The 21585-nt window shown below is 40.2% G+C and overlaps 5 protein-coding genes across 7 annotated transcripts; 2 read left to right on the top strand and 3 right to left on the bottom strand.

Annotated features, from left to right (window-relative positions):
• Nucleotides 1-142: 142 nt before the first annotated feature.
• Nucleotides 143-3991, top strand: LOC116918414 (chondroitin sulfate glucuronyltransferase). The gene is made up of 7 exons (XM_032924114.2): nt 143-1300; nt 1364-1515; nt 1579-1737; nt 1804-2046; nt 2101-2261; nt 2354-2952; nt 3013-3991. The coding sequence occupies exons 1-7, from the start codon at nt 580-582 to the stop codon at nt 3285-3287; spliced, it is 2310 nt and encodes a 769-aa protein (XP_032780005.2). The 5' UTR covers nt 143-579; the 3' UTR covers nt 3288-3991.
• Nucleotides 3394-5493, bottom strand: LOC116918416 (dnaJ homolog subfamily C member 1). The gene is made up of 6 exons (XM_032924118.2): nt 5242-5493; nt 4971-5049; nt 4248-4894; nt 3997-4184; nt 3663-3936; nt 3394-3585 (listed from the first exon to the last, which is right to left on the bottom strand). The coding sequence occupies exons 1-6, from the start codon at nt 5341-5343 to the stop codon at nt 3433-3435; spliced, it is 1443 nt and encodes a 480-aa protein (XP_032780009.2). The 5' UTR covers nt 5344-5493; the 3' UTR covers nt 3394-3432.
• Nucleotides 5494-5709: 216 nt separating this feature from the next.
• LOC116918417 (dolichyl-diphosphooligosaccharide--protein glycosyltransferase 48 kDa subunit) lies at nt 5710-7654 on the top strand. The gene is given in 9 exon segments (XM_032924119.2): nt 5710-5923; nt 6007-6171; nt 6228-6364; nt 6420-6608; nt 6671-6805; nt 6869-6883; nt 6885-7028; nt 7087-7317; nt 7392-7654. Coding segments are annotated over 9 exon segments (1308 nt in total). The 5' UTR covers nt 5710-5793; the 3' UTR covers nt 7554-7654.
• LOC116918415 (segment polarity protein dishevelled homolog DVL-3) lies at nt 7620-11637 on the bottom strand. Of its 3 annotated transcripts, none has more exons than XM_032924115.2 (14): nt 11311-11637; nt 11099-11168; nt 10946-11034; nt 10807-10886; nt 10628-10696; nt 10375-10521; nt 10072-10309; nt 9876-10004; nt 9685-9812; nt 9515-9604; nt 9141-9446; nt 8787-9044; nt 8583-8717; nt 7620-8386 (listed from the first exon to the last, which is right to left on the bottom strand). In XM_032924115.2, the coding sequence occupies exons 1-14, from the start codon at nt 11469-11471 to the stop codon at nt 8187-8189; spliced, it is 2100 nt and encodes a 699-aa protein (XP_032780006.1). In that variant the 5' UTR covers nt 11472-11637; the 3' UTR covers nt 7620-8186. The 3 variants fall into 3 exon arrangements, with proteins under 3 accessions (XP_032780006.1, XP_032780007.1, XP_032780008.1); XM_032924117.2 differs by having other exon boundaries at nt 8208-8382; XM_032924116.2 differs by lacking the exon at nt 10628-10696.
• A 159-nt stretch (nt 11638-11796) lies between these two features.
• On the bottom strand, nt 11797-15631 carry LOC116918413 (ATP-binding cassette sub-family B member 6). Its single transcript, XM_045166899.1, has 14 exons — nt 15360-15631; nt 14657-15304; nt 14375-14585; nt 14118-14290; nt 13818-14055; nt 13576-13751; nt 13364-13511; nt 13251-13305; nt 12987-13194; nt 12723-12901; nt 12544-12656; nt 12332-12474; nt 12153-12274; nt 11797-12080 (listed from the first exon to the last, which is right to left on the bottom strand). Exons 2-14 carry the CDS (start codon nt 15296-15298, stop codon nt 11933-11935), a joined length of 2556 nt encoding a protein of 851 aa, XP_045022834.1. The 5' UTR covers nt 15299-15304; nt 15360-15631; the 3' UTR covers nt 11797-11932.
• Nucleotides 15632-21585: the final 5954 nt, after the last annotated feature.

Consider the following 21585-nt stretch of genomic DNA (forward strand, 5'->3'; position numbering starts at 1 on the left):
GCGTTTCTAGTTTTGTAGGGACTTCAATACGAAGGAATATGATATCACCATTAGCCATTAGCCTGCGGTTTTTTCTTTACGGCTAAGGTTATATTCCATCTAACGGGGAAAGCACATGGGGTGGCTAGCTTGCTACACAGAAACTTGAACTGGCGGCCAATATCTTTTTTCACATCTTTCTCGTAAGCTTAAAGTGCACCGTTCACATTGACAGAGTGAAAAACCTTAGAAGAATGCTGGAATTCCTCAAATTCAATAAAAAAATAGACCCAAAAATAGCTTTGGCCAACATCAAACAAATGTTTAAAAAAAAACGCTGTTCTAAACACATGCTTCGCGTTTAGCTCGCTTGGAGTCGTTCATCTGTCATCTAAATCGTGCTAAACAGCAAATTTTATTGTTGATCCGTCTTTGTTTACACAAGGACACAAGGATATCTGACACGGGAATTCCTAAGTATAGAATTAGTCAGTATATTCTGTGCCATCCACTTGTCTGTCAACTGAGTAATGTGAAAATTAATTTTGTTTGAGTTTCTGAATCTCATTTGTAAACACTACTCTCCTAACTGTGTTCTAAATGTGGTCTTTGAGGATGGTTGATCGTCTCTTCTGTTGCAGACCATTCACTCCTATTCTTATTGGAATCTGTGTGGGTGTAACCATTAGTTTGATTGTAACTAATGTCAGGATTGAAAATAATTGCCTGGAAAATATCTCTGTTTTACGGGATAGTTTTGATAGGAGTCACAACATTGATTCCATTTTCACTGATGACAGTAAAAATTTACAAGAGGAAAATACTGAAGACTTAAGTGATTACGATCCTAGAATCAACTTAGCTGGAAAACCTCATTCAGCTAAGAAAGAGCCCCAGACTTTAATAAGACCAAGATATTTGTCAACAGAGTTGGGAATCAAAGAAAAAAACTTTGTTGCTGTTCTGAGTTCAATCAAACAAATCCCTTCTCTAGGACTTGCAATCAATGAAACCTTGGCTCATCATGTGAGCCGCCTTGCCTTCTTTGTTGAAGTTGCCGGAACCGACAAATTGGATGTCAAAACTCTTCCCATTGTGGGATTTAAAGATAGCCAACAAGGCTTGCTGACTTTGCACACCTTAAAATATCTAGCTGACAAATTAGCAGTTGGATACAGTTATTTTTTTTTTATCAAAGACACAACCTATGTTGATGGGAGAAAGCTTGATAACTTGACAAAGCATATCAGTATTACCGAAAATGTGTATATGGGTTTACCTGGAACACATCCCACTTCAAACCCGTCTGTTTGCTCCTTGGGTAAGTTATCAATGATTTCAGATTTTTCAATTGACTTCTTGTACCTCTTTCACACTCCAACAGACAGTGGAATACTGATAAGTAGCTCAGTCCTTTTGGCAATTTCTCCGTTGCTGGAAACTTGCACGGAAGAGTTTGCGTTCAACTCAGACGATGAAAAAATTGGTCTTTGCATTTTCAAAGCCTTGAATCTTACCTGCCAGTCACAACTGCAAGTAATATTTGAGCTTGAAACAATGTTTTTGTACTCTTGTTAACTAGAATCCATATCTATGCAGGGACAAACCTTTCTGACATTTAACCTTGATGCCCATATTAGTGACGTCCGGCAACTGGAAAAAGCGTGGGAATCTCAACCGGAATTGTCTAACGCATTAACCTATTTTCATGCCAGAGAGACTGCATACTTTTTCATGCTCAACAAACAAACTTGCAATGTTAGAATAACATAAGACAATTTGGCGTATTATTACCTTAATTTGTTTCTCCTGGTCTTTTATTAGGTAGCTCTCCAAAATATCAAGTACTCTATTCGAGAGATGGAAACTTCAATATTGCGTTTAGCACCTGATGCCCCTGGTGGACTTCAGGCAGTTACATGGCCTGTTGGATATTCTCCACCTTCGAAACAAGACACTCGTTTTAGCGTTTTACACTGGGAGTATTTCAACGAAACCCATGTCTATTTTGACACCGAACACAGCGCAGTCAAACCACTGGCTGGTCCACATTTGCAAGACGTTGAGGTTATTATTCATAATAAATTGTCGTTAAAATTATTTTAAAAAATCCATATACAGGATGTTATAAATGCAGCTGTTAAAACTGTTTTGAAAGAAAGTCCAGAATTAAAGTACCTGCGTGTGAGTAGCGGTTACAAGAGATTTGATCCTACTCGAGGAATGGACTACATCCTCGATCTTTGCTTTTCAGACCCAGTCAAAGGCAAAATTACTCTGAGGTATTCTAATGGAACCTTATTTTGTTTTTTGTTTGTTTGTTTTTTTAGACATAAAATAGTACTTACGTCTTCTATTCTTGTAAATTTTGTAGAATGGAAGGTTGTAGACCAATCACTCATGTAGATACTGTGCCAATGCCTTACGTGACTGAATCATCTATTGTTCACATTATCGCAATAGTTCGGGAGGAGGAAGAATTCTCGGCAGCCGAAAAGTTTGTCGCTTCGTTTGGCAAAAATATGATGGCTAAATCTGATAAATCAGAATTGCATTTGGTGCTCTTCAACCAAAATACGGGAAATTTAAAAGCACTTGCGCAGACGTTGAATACGCAGTACAAAAAAATGGGATCTAAAATCAGCATAATCACGTACAAATTTTCTGGTTCGAACCGCTCAGCGTTGGACTTCGCCGCAGTTGACCTGATAAGCAGCAAAATGGAACCTGGAGCCCTCTTCTTTTTGTGCAGTCCGTTCACCGAAATCTATCCAGATGTATTGAACCGAGTACGGATCAATACCATCTCCGGCTGGCAGCTTTTTAGCCCTATTCCATTTGCAGAATACAATCCTGATGTCTCATTCCCCGGTTCATCGAAAAGCGAAGCACTTAACATTTCGACAAACCAGGGTTTTTACGATCTTCATGAAACGCAACATATAAGCTTCTATATGGCGGACTACTTGAGTGGTAAAAGCGTTGGCCTGTAAGAAAGTTCTTTCTTAATAATGACATTATGACCTTTTGTAGCACGAAAAGCCTTCGAATCAGAGCAACCGCTGGTGAAATCCGATCACGATCTTCAAGGGGAATTTTCTTCGCCCTATGAGACGATTTTGTCAATGTTTACCAGGATGCATCAGCTACATATTCTTCGAGCTGTGGAACCCCATTTGCGAATCCGCTATCACGAACGAAAATGCGAGACGAGGCGATGCTTACAGAGTTTCTTGCTCTCTCAAGGAACAAGATCTCAGCTAGCCCAGTTTGCTCTCGATCGAGAATCTCCTGCTGTAGCGGGGTAGCTTTTTCCATGACATTTTCTCTATAACCTGCTGCTTCAGTCCTACTAGCATTGTTTTGCTATTTGTGATACATACGAGTGCCAAGGCATGAAAAAGGCTGTTCTTATAACATTTCAATAATTGTGTTATTATATTTGTTATTTGCCTATGTCGTCTGAACCTTTTCTGACTCCTGTTTTTCGTTTAACTGTGTCGCATGTTGCTCACCATCCTGTTCTGCTCTCTGTTTATCCTCTTCCATTTGCTTCTTTTTCTTGACCAAATCTGATAGGTACTTGACTCGTAGCATACACTCCTCCTATGAGATTAATTGCAAACTTATTATAACGCACCGTTTACGTTTACGAATGATTACTTATAGTACTGAAGTAGTACCTTTGTTTTTTCTGGCACTGCTTTTGCTATGCGTTCCCATCTTTCAGAACATCCTTTTGTGTAACAAGCCAGAGCGGTCTCTAGAGATTTTTGTTGTTTTTGAGTCCAACCACTACTGCCGGGAACTTGTTCTTCTGCTCCCTCAATGCCATAGTTTGCCTGTGTAGGTTCTGCCAACAAAATATTATTTTTTCCTCCCCTAGTTTTTTCCTTTTTTTTCTCGACCCTCTCCTCCTCCTTCGAGTTTGCGTCAACTTCCTGACCTTCAAGTGGTCTGGGTGCAAGAAAATTGTGAAGAACTATGAATAAAGCATGTCGATTGAAAATGATATACCTGAAGGCGTTATCTTTTAATTTTCTAGCGAAATGAGTGACTTCGGTAACTGTTCGGTTAAGAGTTTCTGCAATCTTCTCCCAACGTTCTGTAGTTCCCACGGGATATTTTTTCATTAACTTGGCAAGCTCTGTTAAATCATCATCAGTCCACGGACCGGTGTTTACTCGAACAGGTTTAGTTTCGCTCTATAGATATTAATAAGCCACGATGTGATGAACAATTATATTTTGTATGTCACTGACGTATACCTGCTGCGGACAAGGTTCGTCAACGGCCTCTAAAACACGTTCTTCGGCCTCTCCAGTATAACTTGGCAAAGGAATAGCTCGTTTTCTTCGGTAACCTTTCTTCATCTCTTTTTCTCTCTCCATTTCTTCTTTCATTCGCTCCTCTTCTTCTGCTTCCAATTTTTCTTGTTCTTTCTTTGCTAGAGCCTCCTTCTTTTTTTCCCTTCTATACTCCACTAACCATCGACAAAAAGCAGGTAATGATATAATCATGTTAAATATCTGGAATGGAAGAGTATTCTTGTAGCTGGGTTTTGGGATAATAAATAATTGGTCTAATTCTTCTTCCACATCGTACTCATTCGGCTGCTTTTTTTTCTTGATTTGCTTTTGCAATTTCTTAAGTTTTGATGCTTTGACCTCATCCAGGGTAAGCTTTTTTTCAAAGTACGATCCCCAGGCAACTCCGTACTGTCCAATTGAGAATAAAACGAACAACCATATCGACAACTCCAGCATCCCCATTTTCCGAACTCGACGATAATAGTAGAGAGGGTTTCTCCAATTTGGTAGGCCTTCGACAAGAACTTGATCATATCTCGCTCGTTTTGCACCATCTCGTAGTATTTCGTAGACTCCTACCAGCTGGCGAAACTTCACCTCTGCATCTGTATTTTAAAAAATATATTAATTACAATTTATGGTGGAATTTTTTTTAGAACACATTTTAAAAAGGAACATTACCAGGAGCGTCATTTTTATCTGGATGCAACTGAAGAGATAAGCGTCTGTAAGCTTTCCTGATTTCTGATTGACTGCAATTCTGAATAATAATTTATATAAACAGGATTTAGATGATGGATAATATCTGTAAGAAAACAAGGGTAGTCTTTGAAATCTCAAATAAGTTCGATATGGCGATTTCTACCCCAATATCTCTACCACAGATGCCGGTAGAAGCAACATGCTATCTTCCTGAATGAAGGAATAACTAGGACACTTGATCAGTACTCACTTGTGGCACACCAAGCAGATCATAAAAATTTTGGTTGATTTCTTCAACCAGATCAAAAATTTCTAGTTCACTTTGATCCCAAGCACAACAAATTGAAAACATAGATAGGAAAACAAGTTAAACACATTTTTTTCATGGTGTTGACGTATAAGAATATCTTTTTAGCATAACAGGTCAAACAGCTGTCAAAACAACAAGTGAAATTTATAAAAATATCGTGCACTGCGGGCGACTGTCTTCTAAATGAGTTAAGCCAGCATGGCGCACGTTTGCCACTTTTTTCGTAAATGAATATTTATTTAAATAACTTTGGGAATTTTCTCACCAAAATACTATTCTTAATTTGCTTTTTTTTTCAAAGGCCAATGAATGTTTCTTATATTTGTTGACTAAATGAATTAAAATGTTGTGTCGATACTCGATAGACGATATGGTTTTTCCATCGCTTTTTCGATACGTCAACGATCTTGGTTCTGATTGGTTGTATGTTCTGTAGTTTTGCTTAGGTGGCTATCCGTGTATCGTGACGGTATACAGAAATTGTAAAAGAAAATGGCATTGATATATTCGTTTATAGTGCTGTTATTGGCTTCTTACATTAATGCCGACAAAGAAACTCTAGTACTGCTGGATAATCTTGCTATCAGGGAAACTCACTCGATATTCTTCAAATCTTTGACAGGTCAGTGTTCTTACTACAAATACCGGCACTGCCGGCGTGTAAACTTCATATTTGACAGCCACCTGCTCATTTTAATTTTTTAGACCGTGGGTATTCGCTCATATTCAAACCTGTCGATGACTCCAACTTGGTGTTAGCAAAGTATGGACAATATTTGTATAAAAATTTGGTTATTTTCTCTCCCTCTGTTGAGGAGTTTGGTGGATCCCTGAGCGTAGAAGCCATCACTAAATTTGTTGATGATGGAGGTAATGTCTTACATAAAACAAGTTCTTCTGTAGTTCTAATGTGTGGATCTATCTAGGCAACATATTGATTGCGGGAAGCAGCAATTCTGGTGATGTCTTGCGAGAAATAACAGCTGAATGTGGATTTGAAGTTGATGAAGAAGGGGCAGCTGTAATAGACCACTTGAATTATGATGTGCTTGATCAGGGCAAAGTACAGTTTCTGAGCAATTTATCAAGAAATGTTTTGTACAGATTTTTCTTTTTAGCACACAACTATTGTTGCAGACATTTCCAACCTTATTGATGCCCCGATGATTGTTGGTTCCAAGAAAACAGCCCCATTCCTGTTCCGAGGAACTGGCCTCATTGCTGATAAAGAAAACCCTTTGGTTCTTGAAGTACTGACTGCATCCAGCACTGCTTATTCCTACAAGCCAGATTCTCCTATTGAAGAGGTTATTTCTTTTTTTCTTTTCTCTGTGTCAAAGACATGCTCAGTAACTTTCTTTGAAACTAGTACCCCCATGCGGTCGGCAAAAACACAGTCCTGATTGCAGCATTGCAAGCTAGAAACAATGCCCGAGTTGTGGTGTCTGGTTCGTTGGATTTCTTCTCTGACGAGTTCTTCTCTTCTCCAGTTCAAAAGGCCTTGGTAGGCTATCAAGCAGTATGTCATTCATGAGTTAAAACTTATTTTTGTTGTTAAACGATCAAGGGTGGTCAACAATATTCCCAGATCTGGCAATCAAGATCTTAGCGAATCATTGACCAGATGGGTGTTCAAGGAGGAAGGTGTACTCAGAGTTGGCAAAGTTTCGCATCATAAAGCTGGCGAGAAAGATTCTCCTCAATACTACACCATCATGGAAAATATGGTAAGAAGTTTATAGCATCGTCTTGACTTAGCACAATGTAATATTTATGCTGGAACAGGTGTATGAAATCGAAATTGAAAAACTTGAAAAGGACAAGTGGGTCCCATTCGACGCGAAAGACATCCAGTTGGAGTTTGTTCGGATCGATCCTTTCGTTCGTACCGTGTTGACGCGTGGTGCTGATGGAGTTTTCCGCACCGAATTCAAAATTCCCGATGTCTACGGTGTTTATCAGCTTAAAGTAGATTACACTAGAGTCGGTTACACTTTCCTGAACAGCGCTACCCAGGTAAAGGCGTCACCCAATTCGTCGTTCCATTTTATAAGCACTCAGTTCTTCACATCAACTTTAACCTTTTATAGGTATCGGTCCGACCATTGGAGCACACGCAGTACGAACGGTTTATCGTCAGTGCCTATCCTTATTACGCCAGTGCATTCAGCATGATGGGGGGAGTTTTCGTGTTTAGCATCCTGTTCCTTCATTACCGCACGAACGAAGAAGTGAAAAAGAAGAGTGAATAGAGCGTATCCAAAGAGTCCATAAGTATGTGTGGTATGCAAGAAAGTGAAAACGAAAAAAAACTTGTCTGTTGTTGAAATAAAGGATGTAATTTCGACAAGAACAATGGTACACATTTTCTTTAGGGAGATTCTCAACATGAATCATTTATATAGATACCAGGGAAACTGTTAGGACGAAAGAAACAGGATAGATACACGATTTTTTTTTTAAGTTATTGCACCGCGTCACTGCTGATTTGAGCTGCCAGAACAAGATGTTTTTGCTTCATGAAGCTTAATTATAACTACGGTGGCAGAAGAAACAAGTTGACATAAAATGGCCAGAGGATGGGTTAACTCATAGCATTTAAAGAAAGCAAGTTTGGGAAAAAATTTATCCATGTAAGCTTAATATTGTTTAAAAACTAAATACAAATTAAAAAATTCGTCTGCCTGCTGAATATGAAGAATCTAGGCCGTACGGAATAGCTATCAGGAAAGGGCACCATTAATTACGACTCAAATTAACGTTTCTTTTTCTTTTCTTTTTTTTTTTAAATTCAAAAACCAAGCGGAAAATAGGGATGGAAGTGACTTACGTTACTCTTTACCTTCCGCTTCCAAAAAAAACGGGCGAAGGTGTAAACTTCTCAATCACATTACGTCGACAAAATATTCGCTCATATTGCATGGATTTGTCATGGCCATTCGGAAAGACTGACGCGATCCCGACATATCATCTGGAACTTGGTTCAACGGCCGGTCTCCACCTTGCCCACCTATCGGCCGCACGCCAACAGCAGGGCCATCGGGTAAACAGTTCACTGCTATCTGAGAATCCCCGTCGCTGCTTCCTGGGCATAAATCGTAAAAAAAATAAAATAAAAAATAAAAAAAAAAAAACAAAAAAAAAGAACAAAAAATAAAAAATAAAATAAAACGAAGCTGTTCTTTATTATTCCTTTTAAATACAAGACTCTTGATTGCATTCAATTACACACATGCCTTTTATAGGTTATCGTCGTATTTGTCTTAAAGAGACTGTATTACCCGTACTAGAGCCGCTGCTGCTTGACGAACCGTGGATTCCAGGTCCTACAGGATTCACTGCACCAACCAAAAGTGAAGGTGGTTGGCTTCTGTCCCCACCCATCAATCCGCTGCGCACATCTGACCCACTACTCCCTGTAAATACGAATTGATAGGTCAACATTTTAGAACACGATCAGTACAGTATGGCTGTAATGAACTTACCTGATCCACTATGGACGCTGCCTTCTCTCCCATAAGTGAATGTAGTACTTTGTACAGGCGCCGATCCGAGGGGATCACTGCTGTAGCTGTAAGGCATTGGCGCATAACCAGTGGGGTAATAAGGTATGTGAGGGGTGGCTCCACCGGGCACTGTGGCACCAGGCCCACTGCCCCAAGGAGTCGGCAATGGCAATGGAGCAAGCGTGTCCCTATCTGCTTCCGACGTCGTGTCATCAGTCAGACGAAGAGCCGAAACACCTGCATTTAAAAAATTTAATTATCATACCTCAAAATTTTAGAAAGAAACAAATTAGAGAATAAAAATAAAACGCGGTTTGATTTCAACTAACTTACCCAAACAAAGGTCTCCGAACACGTAATAACATTGCTCGGAGAACGTGTACTTGTTTACTGTATGCCGAATGTAACCAGCTCGCAAAAGCTGAGAAGCCAACTTGCGGGCATCACGGCGCTCCTCTAGTCCTTGCACGCGATTATGGAGCCAGTCGACAACGTCTGATCCAATAAACGCACTTGGAATTACTATTTTCAACCAGAGGCGATCTCTGACTTCTAGCCCGGAATCAGGACGCGCCATCGCTCGCACAATTGCGAGCATATCTGAGCGTACTGTAAGCGGTTGGGCTTCTTCAACTGGACCTATGACAAGAAGTACTTGAGAATAAGCCAAGTTCTTTAGGTCCGTCTGTAATGTTGTTTTGACATACGTTCGGTTTCTGGCATACTAGACATCATTGATGTCGTAGTGGACGACATTGTTGCTACCGATGGTGGCCTGTTTGGGTATTGATTTCCACCTGAAGTTTCGTTTTACAATTTATTTTGAAGGTCGTCTTAGTTGAACAACCGAAAAAATAAAAAATAAAAAGATATGTACCTCTAGCTGCTTCTGTGTGAGCAACCCATGCACCAGGATCAATAGGGCGAACCGGTTCGGTACGGGGTATTGTAAAGTAGCCTTTTGGATTAGGATCCCAACACTTCGCAACTACGAGTTTGATTGGACTGTGATTTGATAGGCAACCTTAATACCATGTAGTGAACAAATAAAATATATGAATGTTTTACCCAGGTTTTTGGACTACTTCCCGTAGGACACGAACTGCATCATCATTTGACATATTTTCAAAGTTAATATCATTGACTTGTAGGATCATGTCACCAGGTTCGATCCTTCCATCCAAAGCAACGGCACCACTACACAGGTAATGGATAATTATAGTTATTACAAAAATATCTAGCCTGCGTAGGTTTACGGCTTTACCCTTTCATTATGGATCCTACGTAAATTCCACCGTCACCACCTTGATGACTCTGGCCGACGATGGAAATTCCTAAAAAGTTGACTGTGTCCATGTTGAGGGTGACAGTGATTATATTGAGTGACATGGTGGAATCCGTGATACTAGAGAACGACGAAGCTCGGGATGAAAGGGGGGGTAGGCGGGGACGGCGACGATTACGTCTCCGGTTACGTCCTTGGCGAGACACACTGGTATGGTCTAAGGAAAGAAGTTCGAAACATTCTCTACCTTATATCTTTGTTTACTAATAAAACTTTAGTTACCTGTCGTTGTTGTGATCCGCGAAGACGCGTCTTCTTCAGAGTCAACGAAGCTAGTCGACTCCAGATCCGAGCTTATCATGGAAGACGATTCGTATTCGTGCCCGACTCTATGTCTCATTGCATTGTGACCATTTCGAGGCGCTTGAACTGAAGAAAAAAACAAAATGTTACTCGGAACGCGCAAAGTTTAAACTATTCCCCAGATTACACTTGAAAGCGACAATCTACGAAAAGCCATGCAAAACCAACTCACCATCAAAGCGATCATATTTTTCATAAGTTTCACGATGCACACGGCCAGAGCGGGGCAAAATGTGCCTCTCTTCATGGCAAAACATAAAGAACACAAAGAATTGCAGAAGAGAACGAAAATGAGATGCAACAGGACAACATCAACAAATAAACAAGTAGACGAAGGGTAAACAAATTTACCACTGTGCCTTGAACTGATGACTGATTCTGTCTCTGTAGCTGTTGTGTACTCCTCAGCCATACTTCTGTTGTGGCCAGGGCTAAAACAATCATTATAGTTAGCAGCATTGTTTATGTCAGAATGCTTAGTGACACTTACTGAAAAGAAGGTGGCCTTCCATCTGTAGTAGCAGTGCTCTCTGCACATTGCGATACAGAGTCTGAAATGCTACTTTCAGCAGATACTAGCTATAATAGGAAATATACATCTTTGACATCTATTACCTTACATTAATTTTTAAATGTCAATTACCCATGATATCACTCTGCCATTGAAACACGGAAGATGGGCATCATCATCAACAATTTCTTCTTTAACAACACTATAAATATAAACAAGTATTAGAAGAATCTAATTTCCTTCAAACAAAGAGAAATAATGGGAGCCATAATCTAAGAACGAATGACTGCCACTTGACAACGATTAAGAAAGGGGAAAAAAACAAGCAGCGAAACTGGTTTTACCCGAAATCGTCGTCCATTGATTTGAAGAAAAATTTGTAATTTGGGCGATTGAGAACATTCTTGAAATCGGCTAGTGTTACTTGATCAGGTGATATTGTAAGTTTAACAAGATATGGAGTTTCTTCTTCGTCAATATGGTAAATGATCTTTGTTTCCGCCATTAGGAAACTGCGTCGAGGCAACGACAACAACCAATCGTTTTGACAAGATTAGGAAAGCGTGATGGGCAGGGGCGTCAAACGCTACTACAATCTACGCACATCGATGAGTGTTGTGAATTCCCTCAGGGTTTCTTATCCAACATGGAGTCTCGTCTGCCTCGGCCAGCGGGCGTCGTCTTTTTCTTTTTTTTCCGATAACAAAATTGAACCTGTCCGCTAGGTGGCGAAAATTAAACTGAACGCCATCTGTTGGTCAAAGCATGATTCTTTTTTCAAATGCATTTGAACAGTGCAAATACTTTTGATAAATACACGAATCAATTACTACAATAAACAAAACTGTCTATTTCAATGAATAACATGGGCTTAAATGAGTTGTCAAAAGTTATTGTCAGTAACGAAGCAAAGGATTACAGACGTTGGTTTATGGTTGACAACTAAACGACGACTTCTATAATTAATCACGTGAATAAACCACCATCAGAACAGGGGAAAAATTCTCGACTAACAGGAGTTGTAGGAGCAGTGCCAGTCCCATCGTCTTCATTGCTTATCTGGTTATTCCACATCTCAGCGTAAACGCCTTTCATTGCCAACAGCTCTTCGTGACTGATGACAAAATGGTAAAATCACGGATTGATTAAAACCATTAGTAATTCCAATATAACCACACGTTATTACCTCCCACGCTCTGCAATGCATCCATCATGTAGAACAATGATTTGATGAGCATTAATAATGGTTGATAGTCTATGGGCAACAACGAGCGTTGTTCTGTTGGTACACACTCGTGCTAATGAAGCCTGCACAAATGAAATAATGAGTTAAATTGTTGAGGCTTTGATAAGGTGCAATCATACTTGAATATTGCGCTCCGTATGGGTGTCGAGGGCAGACGTAGCTTCGTCGAGGAGCACAAATTTGGGAGATTTAAGTAGCGTTCGAGCTATTGCTACACGTTGCTTTTCGCCTCCACTCAACTTTAAACCTCGCTCACCAACAACTAAAAAACAGAAAAAGAAACGAGATTCAGCCTACGTTTGTTGACTGATCCAAAAAGAAAAATACCCACCAGTTTCATATCCATCAGGGAATCCTAGAATACGATCGTGAATATCTGCTGCTTTGGCAGCTTCATATATCTCTTCCACAGTTGCACTAACCCGTCCATATTGAATGTTGTCCCTAAGTATCATCTCGTTTTGGTAAACGGTGGAACGAAAATGTTAAATAAACAGTAGGTATATTCACTTGATTGTGGTGTTGAATAAGACCGTATCTTGTGGTACAACGCCTATGGCCTGCCTCACTGATGTTTGTTTCACGCCTCGAATGTCTTGCCCATCTAATAGAATTGCGCCCTCTTGGACATCGAAGAATCGGAATAGAAGCCTAATAATCGTGGATTTTCCCTCACCTGATGATCCGACCTTGATGGATTAAAAACAAAAATAACAATAAAATAAAAATAAAAACCGGAATGAAACTAGGACACAAAAATTGAAATGTATTTACCAAAGCCAGTGTTTTCCCCGGCAGGACTGTGAAGCTGATATTTTTCAAAATTGGCTTGTCAGGTCGATAACTGAATGACACGTTCTGAAATTCAATGGTTCCTTCTTTAACTAGTAGGTCCTTAGCTCCGGGATTATCTTTAACTTCTTGCCGCTCTTTCAGAAGATCGAGCATATTCTCCATATCGATAAATGATTGTTGAATCATTCTAAAAAAAAAGAATATTTCATTTTCATCCAAACAAATAGGAAGGCATAATTTTACCGATAATAAGTTCCAAACCAATTCAATGGCGCGTAAAGTTGCACGATATAGGTTCCTTGGAAAGAAATGGTTAGTTTAGCTAACAATAAATCTAAATATGGTTGTAGTACTACCGAAAAGGACAAAATCTCCAACAGTCAACTGCTTTTCAGAAACAAAGTGAACGCAAAGAAGTGATCCAGCTAGAAGTCCAACGGTCATTACAACATTTTGAACTGTGTTGAGTAAATTTAAAGATGCGCTTGATCTCCATTCTTCTATCTAAAAATGAAAAATGTTATTGGGCAAATGCTTAGTTGAGGTTTCGTTGAAAACTAGGCTAAACCTGATATCTGATCATGATATCCTTATACTGCTCCACTTCATATTTTTCAGCGCCGTAGTATTTGACTGTTTCGAAATTCAAGAGGGAGTCAACAGCTCGCCCTCGTAATTTATTATCTTCTTGATTCATTTGTCTCTTATACTTTGTCCGCCACTCGGTAACTGCGATTGTTCCAGCTGGGTGATACGAAAACGTGCGGTAAGAACTGGAAAAAGCACGGCAAAGTTGCAAGTAAAGCTTACCCATATAAACAGCCATTGTGACGAATACGATCAAGCTGAACCATGGATTGAAAGCGGTTGCAAAGTAAACAATAGCGATGAGGATGTCGGCTATTGTAGGGAAGATGTTGAAGAGGAGATAGCTCAACAAGCTGTTGATCGAGTCTGTTCCACGATTGATGACCCGCAACACTTCGCCCGTTTTGCGACTCAAGTGCCAACGTAGACTAAGACTATGAAGATGTTCGAAGAGTTTGACCTGTAAAAGAAAATAGAGATTAGAACGTATCGTCCGTTTTTACATTGGGACTGTTATTTTACCTCTGTTTCTCGAGTTGTAAACTGCTGGATGGGGATCCACAGGAAACTTCTGAGATTGTTCAGAAAACCCACACCTCCCATACCTCCGCCTTGGAGAAACTTGACGGCGACATAGATCAGAACAAGATCCCACCGAAAAATCACGTTGCCATCAGCGGGAGTCATACTGTCAACTGTGACCAACAATTACAAATTTATACATTTTGGTAAAGGAGATATATGGTGCACCTTCAGTTGCCAATTGGATCGATTTTTACCTAGCATTTTGTAGAGAACTGGTACGTATACATTGGCTACTCGACCAGCACCAAGAAGCAGGAAACACATCAGAACCCGTATCTGAAGAGATGGAGCTTTTGCCGGCCATACGAATGGTAACAGAGTACGTAACTTTGAAAAAAAGTTACTCCAAGGAGAGGAACTGGAAGTAGATGAATCCGGCTGATGTTCGTCCAGAAGAGAACCAGCCTTTTTAGCAAACACCAATTGTTAAAATACTATTAAAATAAAATAAAAACTTGCTGTTGTGCAGGACTTACACTAGATCCAAATCCTTCTCTGTAGAGTCTTTCTGACGTGTACAACCCAGGGGCTTTGAGGCCAAGGAGGAATGCAATACAAGTGCATACAAAACGCACAACAAAGAGGGAAAATTCTACAACATCAGATGTGGTCTCTAAATCAAACCACCAGTCTTCATTTTTCATATTAAGAAAAGCCAAGTTTTGAGCAACAAAAGTAAGAGTCCAAAATATTAACAAAATGAGCCCATGACCCCTTGCAGGAATGGATGGTAACAAAGCATTTCTTTCCAAGTAAATCAAATGAAGAGATAAGGGCCAAACAATAACATTGCCAATAGTGTAGAGCAAAAGATACCCATATAGGACTCCATTGTGCACTAGATAGAGTTGGACTACACATTCCACTACAGGCAAAATAGTGAGAATTACGGCAGCCATAATTTGAAGAATAAATAATTTTGATCTCTGCCCTGATCTGGATTGGATGGGTGAGCCATATTTCCTATAAACTATACTCTCAATGGATCCAAATAGAATCAAGAACCCAGTGATGACGGATGTCGACACAGTATCGAGAAAACATCTCGTCAATCCATGGTTCACCCAAGGATGATTGAGTGTTATATTGGGTGGGCAATATTGGACAAAACCCTCCATGTCAAACTAAAACAGAAAGAAGTTTGAACTGTTTTTATGGCTTGCAATAATGGTAAGTTACCTATATGAACTTGGCTTTTAGCAAACAAACAGTGTACAAAGCAGATTATCAGCTACTGACACACTGTCAAAGAGTTAAAACTCCAAAACCCTGTAGTCCAGAAATCTATCTAATGCAACTGATGATTATTAGACTGTGATGGATTAGTAGACTTTCTTTAATGTCATTGTCGACTACCGCAACTCTTGCGTTACAGCGCAATGACTTAAATTGAGCCGAGTTTTGTTACACAAGCTAGTGGGCTAGTGGCGCGCCGCCAAACACAGGACGTGATGTTTTGCATTATTTTTTTTTTACACCTACCGATTTAACCGCCATCTATCGTACGCTTTTAAAAATTTTATTTTTTATCGTTCGTTTTCTAGATGGTGCCTGATGTACTTGAAACAACAAGATAAATAAAGTTAAAAGCTGTACATGTTTGTCGTGTATTGTTTTCAATTTTGACACTACGATGAGATGAATGTGAATAAGAAAGTTAAAAACAAAATTTTCAAATTCATCTTCCATAGAAGAAAAATTCAATTTCTCTTCTTGTTGGCTGATTTGCCAAATTGGCTTCGACGAGCGTTGCTGACGCATTTCATTTTCTCGCTGTCAGGCGCGCTGGTATATAACGAGACTTGGGATGAGAAATAGGCTGTACTGATCTTGTTTAGTGTGTCTGTATGACAGAAAGGGCGAGAAAAAAAATTGAAAATCAATCGGTTTTGCGGGGTGTGCCGTCAGCGGGCACACACGAGGCCTTACATCGGCGTCTACGTGTTACACCGGAGATTATAAAAGGGCGACAACACGTACCTGCAGATGACGTCAATAGGCCCACTATAGAGTGCAAGACAACATTGTTATAGATACACACTTATTGGTGTCTTCTTTTTCTTTGTTGTCGGTCTATTGTTGCCAGTCATTGGCCAAACTTGTATATATTTTAAACTTGGCGCGGCTTCTTTAACGGCCACGATAGACGAAAAACACCTAAAAGTTCTTTCCACTTGATCCTCGTAGGACAACTTTTTTTCTCCTCACCTTTTACTGGCCATCACGTGTAAAGACAGAGTCAGTGAGTCGACCAATCTTGTACGCTTAATCTTGCATATTCTTTTTGTGGGGGTTGGGGGGTTGAAGAAAAGCAGCAAATGATGAATGGCTGTCATTTAGTGTTTGGAACGTTCATTATCCTCCTGGCCATCATCGCTCTTTTTGCAGTAGGCCTCTCATTATAATCAAGACGTATGCCTTGCTGCTGTTCGATAAGATATTTAGAGCGTGCCTAATGAAAAATCGATATAATGCACCAAGGCCTACTACATTGTACACATCTCGTCTATCGATTTTAGATTTTTTCAGGAATAAGTCGTCGCATTATTTTTTGCTGCCTCACATCAATGGCCTCCCTAGCCATTACGGATGCTCCCTTTTATTTTTTTCACGCTGAAAAATTCCCGTTCCCAAAGAACGAGTGATCATCAGCCTGTATAGCAAGGCCTATATACGTAGATGAGAAAATGGTGCTCTCTCTCTCTCTCTATTTTTCACGCTAAAGATTTCCTTTCGTGTAATATGGTGGGGAAAAAAAGAAAAGAGGTTCCGTGATTGAGTTGGAAACGCGCAATCAAAGCCGGAGGGGCCATGCGTATGGCCTTCTTTTGTCTTGTTGATCGCATTGAGCATTTTCCCGCAGCTGGAGAATGAAGAACGGCAAGATTGTTTTGTTTTGAATTGTGCGTCTGCTGCGTGCAAGATGTATTATTTCGGCGTTGCGCAGGGGGAAATAAAAACGGCTCTCCTGAGAGACACAGCACACACACCCCACCAGCTATTATTCTACGTATATGTAGGCAAGAGCAAGAAAGTCGGCGTCGCGCAATCAAAACTTATAGACGCGCCTCCATCTCCGGCCTTAACCGACACGGGTGCATGTACATGTAATGAGAGAAAAAGAAAAGGAGGGAAACACGCGCAACTCAATGAGGGACTACCGTATATAGAAAGGGCAAGAGGCTTTTGTTTCTCGACTGCAGCAAGAAAAAGAAAATCAAAAAAATAAAAGGCCTAGAGCAGCATGTCGGCTTAAACGATCGTGTCGCGTGCACCCTGGCCAAAGACTTGGTCTTTTAACATGTATCGATCGTCTTTCTCCCCCTTCCGCCTACAATATATAGGTGTCATACACCAGCCTAGATATACACAGCTCTTGTTAGAAAGGCTCAACACACAGCGCATATATATACGTAAGCTATTAGTCCGTTTTCTAGCACCCTTCCTCTTTTGTAGATGTTGTTCCTTCCTTGATGAGTTTACTTTTCTTTTTCATCCAGAGTGGTACTTGCTATGGAAATGAGAAAAAAAAACAGCCGTGGATGGAGATTTGTCTTGTTATATTACTCTCTCTCAGGCTGTTTCTATATCGACCCGGAAACTTAAAAACTTTTTTTTTCCCCTTTTTCTTTTAAGGTCTATATGGATCCGGGTCAATTTTCTTTTTTTCTTGCTTAAAGAGCTATAAATATACAGACGAGATGTTTGTCAGTTGGACAGACCAAAAGTTTTTTTTTTCTTTATTTTTTTATTGTCGTTGCCTTTCAGTGACAGACGTTTTTCTCTGTGTGTCGATCGTTTGATAAAAATTCAGTTTCTTCTCCCCCTAGCAGCCGAAAATAAAAAAATAAAAAAAACTAGTTTCTCGTTACATTGATGCAGTACTGTCCAAAACCTAGCCATATTTTCTACATATGTATAGTATATATACTGTATATTTATTTACAAACAACATAAAAGTAAGCTAATTGGATCCGGCTGGCCTTGTGTATAGTGCCTAGACACATTATTGGCTTATGTCTACACGCTATAGATGTGCAGTACTGCATCTCTCTATACTTTTATGCAGCACACAAAGGAGCAGCAGTGGTCGATGTAATCGAATCATGGCCTCCTCCGCTTGATGTAGGCCTATATAGCCATGTATGATGTCATCATCAAATATTTGGTGCTGTATACTGCGCCCAAAAGTCTCATTAGTTGAATTACATCAACGCACACTCTGACGATCTTATATACCTTGGCCGTGTTTACTAATTGTTGATGTATACAGACTTAAATTTAAACGTGCGTGTGTGTGCGGACGATTGTAAGAGGTGCTATATACTTTTGGCGTGCGTGTAGTTGGTATAGTCTGATGATGTTATTGAACCTTTCACTCTTTTTTTTTCGGGGAGGCAGCTTTGCTTTGCTGCATATCAGATCAGCCAAAAGTCCGACTGTCAACCTCTGCGCTGAATTTTTGATTTGATTTTATTCCATTTCCCTTGTCGACCGTGCCTTTTATTTGATTCCCACTCCCTTTCTTTTTTTGGGTACACGTCTTGTGTGTACAGAGCAACTTGATTCGATTGCTGCCGACTCTCTTCTTTTTTATGTCGTCGTCGCACTTTAAAAGAAATCCTTACATAAAGAAAAACTCGGCTAAGATACAAGTAAAAATGTTTAGGTTTCTCTTTCCCCTTGACTTGGCAAACGAAAAGAGAGAGAGAGAAAAAGTTTTTATTTTTTTTTTTGCTTAAGAGGCACGGTAAGATAGCGGCCATCATGGATTTTTTTCCTTCTTTTTGTTTCGATATAAAAACAGTTGGACAGGGGCGGGAGAAGGGGTTAGCAAATGATGCTCAACTTCAAGAGACATGCCTTCGAAAATTTACATTTTTAGTGGCAGACTGCAAGTCGTCGTCGCTGTACACTTTAATGAGTGCGTGGAACAATGTCTCGTGTGCGCATCTATAGTTTCCACGGTTATTCATCGCTTGAAACATCGATCCCGACAGCTATAACTGGGTAATCACGTAGATATACTATACATCTCTCATTTGAAAGTCGTCATTTCCCGTTCGAAAAACGAAACACGCATCAGTTATATAGCAGCAAGTTTTCTGTTATTGATTTGGCCTTTTCTGTATGTAGACTACACGTCAATCCATAACTGTTAGCAAAAGCCCAGCAACCACTTCCGTTTCTCCATGTCGCTCACAGCTTGAGGAAAGTGATCGTCAAATAGGCCAGCTCCCTTTTATATACAGTATATATCTATACGAAAAAGGGAAATACGAGAATATAATGGAAAGAAAAAAAGGTGCTGACTCGTACGACGAACGCGATAACACAGTGAATAGCCTCCTCTCTCTCTCTCTATTTTTTGTGTCATTTCGATTTCTTTTTTATTTCTTCTTGCTTTCTCAGCAAGTCGCAGTCAATAGAGGGGCCTATGTATATATTGGTGCTCGTTGCTTTTCTATCCATTTAAGGCCGTGAGGACCCGCCTACATATTGAACAAAGTTCGACAGTAGTATATTATTAGAAAGATGGAACCAAGCACGTTTCGAAATTGTTGTTTAATGTCTATCGACTCTTTGACATGTAAAATTAATAACATACCTCGTCAAGTGTTGCGATAAGAATTTCCGTTTTTCGAATAACAATTTTTGTTCTTTTTTTATTTAGGACGGATGCCGAATCATCGTATAGTCTCGCCCATTTAATAAGGTAAGTTACTCGCGTGTTTAATTAGGACAGCTTTAGTTTCTTGTTGTTCTGTTTATACGAAAACATAACGTGACTGCTGGGCGGGAGTATACAGAATGGCAGTGACCGAGCATCTCAATTCTTAACGTATATATATAGTCGACGGCAAAACTCTGAAATTATCATATTCCCTCCCGTTCAGTCCCGCGGGACACACGCGTTCGCTAAATAACTTTTCCCGACATCGTTTGTCCAGCATAGATAGATCCAATACTGCTCTACATAGTACATGTGGCCAGCACGAAATTATGAATCACATGTTTCATCAAACTGCCAACTCTGATGGGTCCGGCTGCCCGTTTTCTTTTTTTGTTTTTCATCCAGTCAATTTTGGATAGTTCATTATATTCAAACTCCATCACCTTTTGCCCCTGACTGGTGTGTGTTATTTAGACGAGCACTTGGACTGGGATATAGAAAGAGAAATGCTCATCTAGTGCTGCAGCACGTCACGGAGGCTTCACGCAAAGCTATTACTATAAATGGACTTTTCGATGCGTCTAATGCTGTGAATTGGGCTGCTGCCTATCGATCCATCACGCTCGTCTTCTCAGTTCCGAGTCTGCTGCGTTTAGGCCAAATCTAAAGTCCTTCGTCGTTTCTTGTCGACTTTTATAGCATCACACTGACAAAGGTAGATACATAGTTGAAACAACGCCAGCGTGTAATCTTACGGTATCGAACGATTCAACGTCACGTTCAACAATATCCATTTGGAATAAGTCAAACTTTGAAAGACGTTCACGCCACTGAAATGTCATTGGCTTTTCTCATCTCCTCTTGGACATGATCGAATTTTCTTATTATTTCCCTAGCCTCTCCCCCCCCCCACCTTTTTTTCATCGCCACGTCTTATTTTCCGTGATTCAACAAACTTCCTTCTTCGCATCTTGACGTGGACGCTCGAAAACCTTTTCCGACTTTGCTGCGTGCTATAGATAGACACACATTTTGCTTCGCACATTGGACAGGTCCAATTCGATCACTTTGAAGAGCTTGCCAACCCCCGCCCAAAAAAAACGACAACTATCAAGTAAAAAGTAATGGACAGGCCACGACAAGCAGCGCAACTCAATTTGGATGTTCTTCGGGGAATCCCTGCTTCGCTTTCAGTCATTTTTGAGTAGATGTACTATACACATCCAAGCTGCTGCTGTGGCTTTATGTGCAACTGCACGCTTCGTTTGAGCTTCACTGGCGATGACGGCCAAGCCGAAATAGGAGGACACTATACCTTAGTCCCACTGTTCCCCGCTTTTGTGCGTATATATACTTATCCATGAGCGAGCGGGGGTTGTGTGTAATAGACACTACAGACGGAATAATAAAACACCGTCGAGTTGAGCGTCCGTTTCGATATCCATCGCCCCTTCTTCTGCTGGGGTGAAACTCTTTCGGGATGTGTGTGGCTGGACTTGAATATATCCGTTGGTGCTGGAGGGGGTTATGTTGCTATATATATCCTGTATACGTATATATATATATTCCCCGTGAGAGATAAAAGCGACGACGATGATGAAGGGCTAACCTGCCATCATCATCTCGTGTTTTATAAATCAAACAAAAAGAAGACGAGGCACGAGGGCTTTTCTCTCCTTGGCCAATTCCCTGAAGTTACCCTCCCATTTTTATGATTCATATTCTTTCAAG

Source organism: Daphnia magna, unplaced genomic scaffold (genome assembly GCF_020631705.1).
Source record: "Daphnia magna isolate NIES unplaced genomic scaffold, ASM2063170v1.1 Dm_contigs114, whole genome shotgun sequence".
Taxonomy (NCBI): domain Eukaryota; kingdom Metazoa; phylum Arthropoda; class Branchiopoda; order Diplostraca; family Daphniidae; genus Daphnia; species Daphnia magna.

What these genes read in the sequence shown, in the direction of transcription:
- LOC116918414 (XM_032924114.2), top strand. Translation starts at nt 580, where the DNA reads ATGTGGTCTTTGAGGATGGTTGATCGTCTCTTCTGTTGCAGACCATTC. An exon ending in AAAGGCAAAATTACTCTGAG is followed by an intron (nt 2,262 to 2,353) that starts GTATTCTAATGG and finishes TAAATTTTGTAG; the next exon opens with AATGGAAGGTTGTAGACCAA. An exon ending in TATGGCGGACTACTTGAGTG is followed by an intron (nt 2,953 to 3,012) that starts GTAAAAGCGTTG and finishes GACCTTTTGTAG; the next exon opens with CACGAAAAGCCTTCGAATCA.
- LOC116918416 (XM_032924118.2), bottom strand. Translation starts at nt 5,343, where the DNA reads ATGTTTTCAATTTGTTGTGCTTGGGATCAAAGTGAACTAGAAATTTTT. An exon ending in ATCTGCTTGGTGTGCCACAA is followed by an intron (nt 5,050 to 5,241) that starts GTGAGTACTGAT and finishes ATTATTATTCAG; the next exon opens with AATTGCAGTCAATCAGAAAT. An exon ending in AGATAAAAATGACGCTCCTG is followed by an intron (nt 4,895 to 4,970) that starts GTAATGTTCCTT and finishes TTTAAAATACAG; the next exon opens with ATGCAGAGGTGAAGTTTCGC.
- LOC116918415 (XM_032924115.2), bottom strand. Translation starts at nt 11,471, where the DNA reads ATGGCGGAAACAAAGATCATTTACCATATTGACGAAGAAGAAACTCCA. An exon ending in AAAATATGATCGCTTTGATG is followed by an intron (nt 10,522 to 10,627) that starts GTGAGTTGGTTT and finishes TTTTTTCTTCAG; the next exon opens with TTCAAGCGCCTCGAAATGGT. An exon ending in TCACACAGAAGCAGCTAGAG is followed by an intron (nt 9,605 to 9,684) that starts GTACATATCTTT and finishes ACGAAACTTCAG; the next exon opens with GTGGAAATCAATACCCAAAC.
- LOC116918413 (XM_045166899.1), bottom strand. Translation starts at nt 15,298, where the DNA reads ATGGAGGGTTTTGTCCAATATTGCCCACCCAATATAACACTCAATCAT. An exon ending in AGTTCTCTACAAAATGCTAG is followed by an intron (nt 14,291 to 14,374) that starts GTAAAAATCGAT and finishes TGTTGGTCACAG; the next exon opens with TTGACAGTATGACTCCCGCT. An exon ending in ATATCATGATCAGATATCAG is followed by an intron (nt 13,512 to 13,575) that starts GTTTAGCCTAGT and finishes TTTCATTTTTAG; the next exon opens with ATAGAAGAATGGAGATCAAG.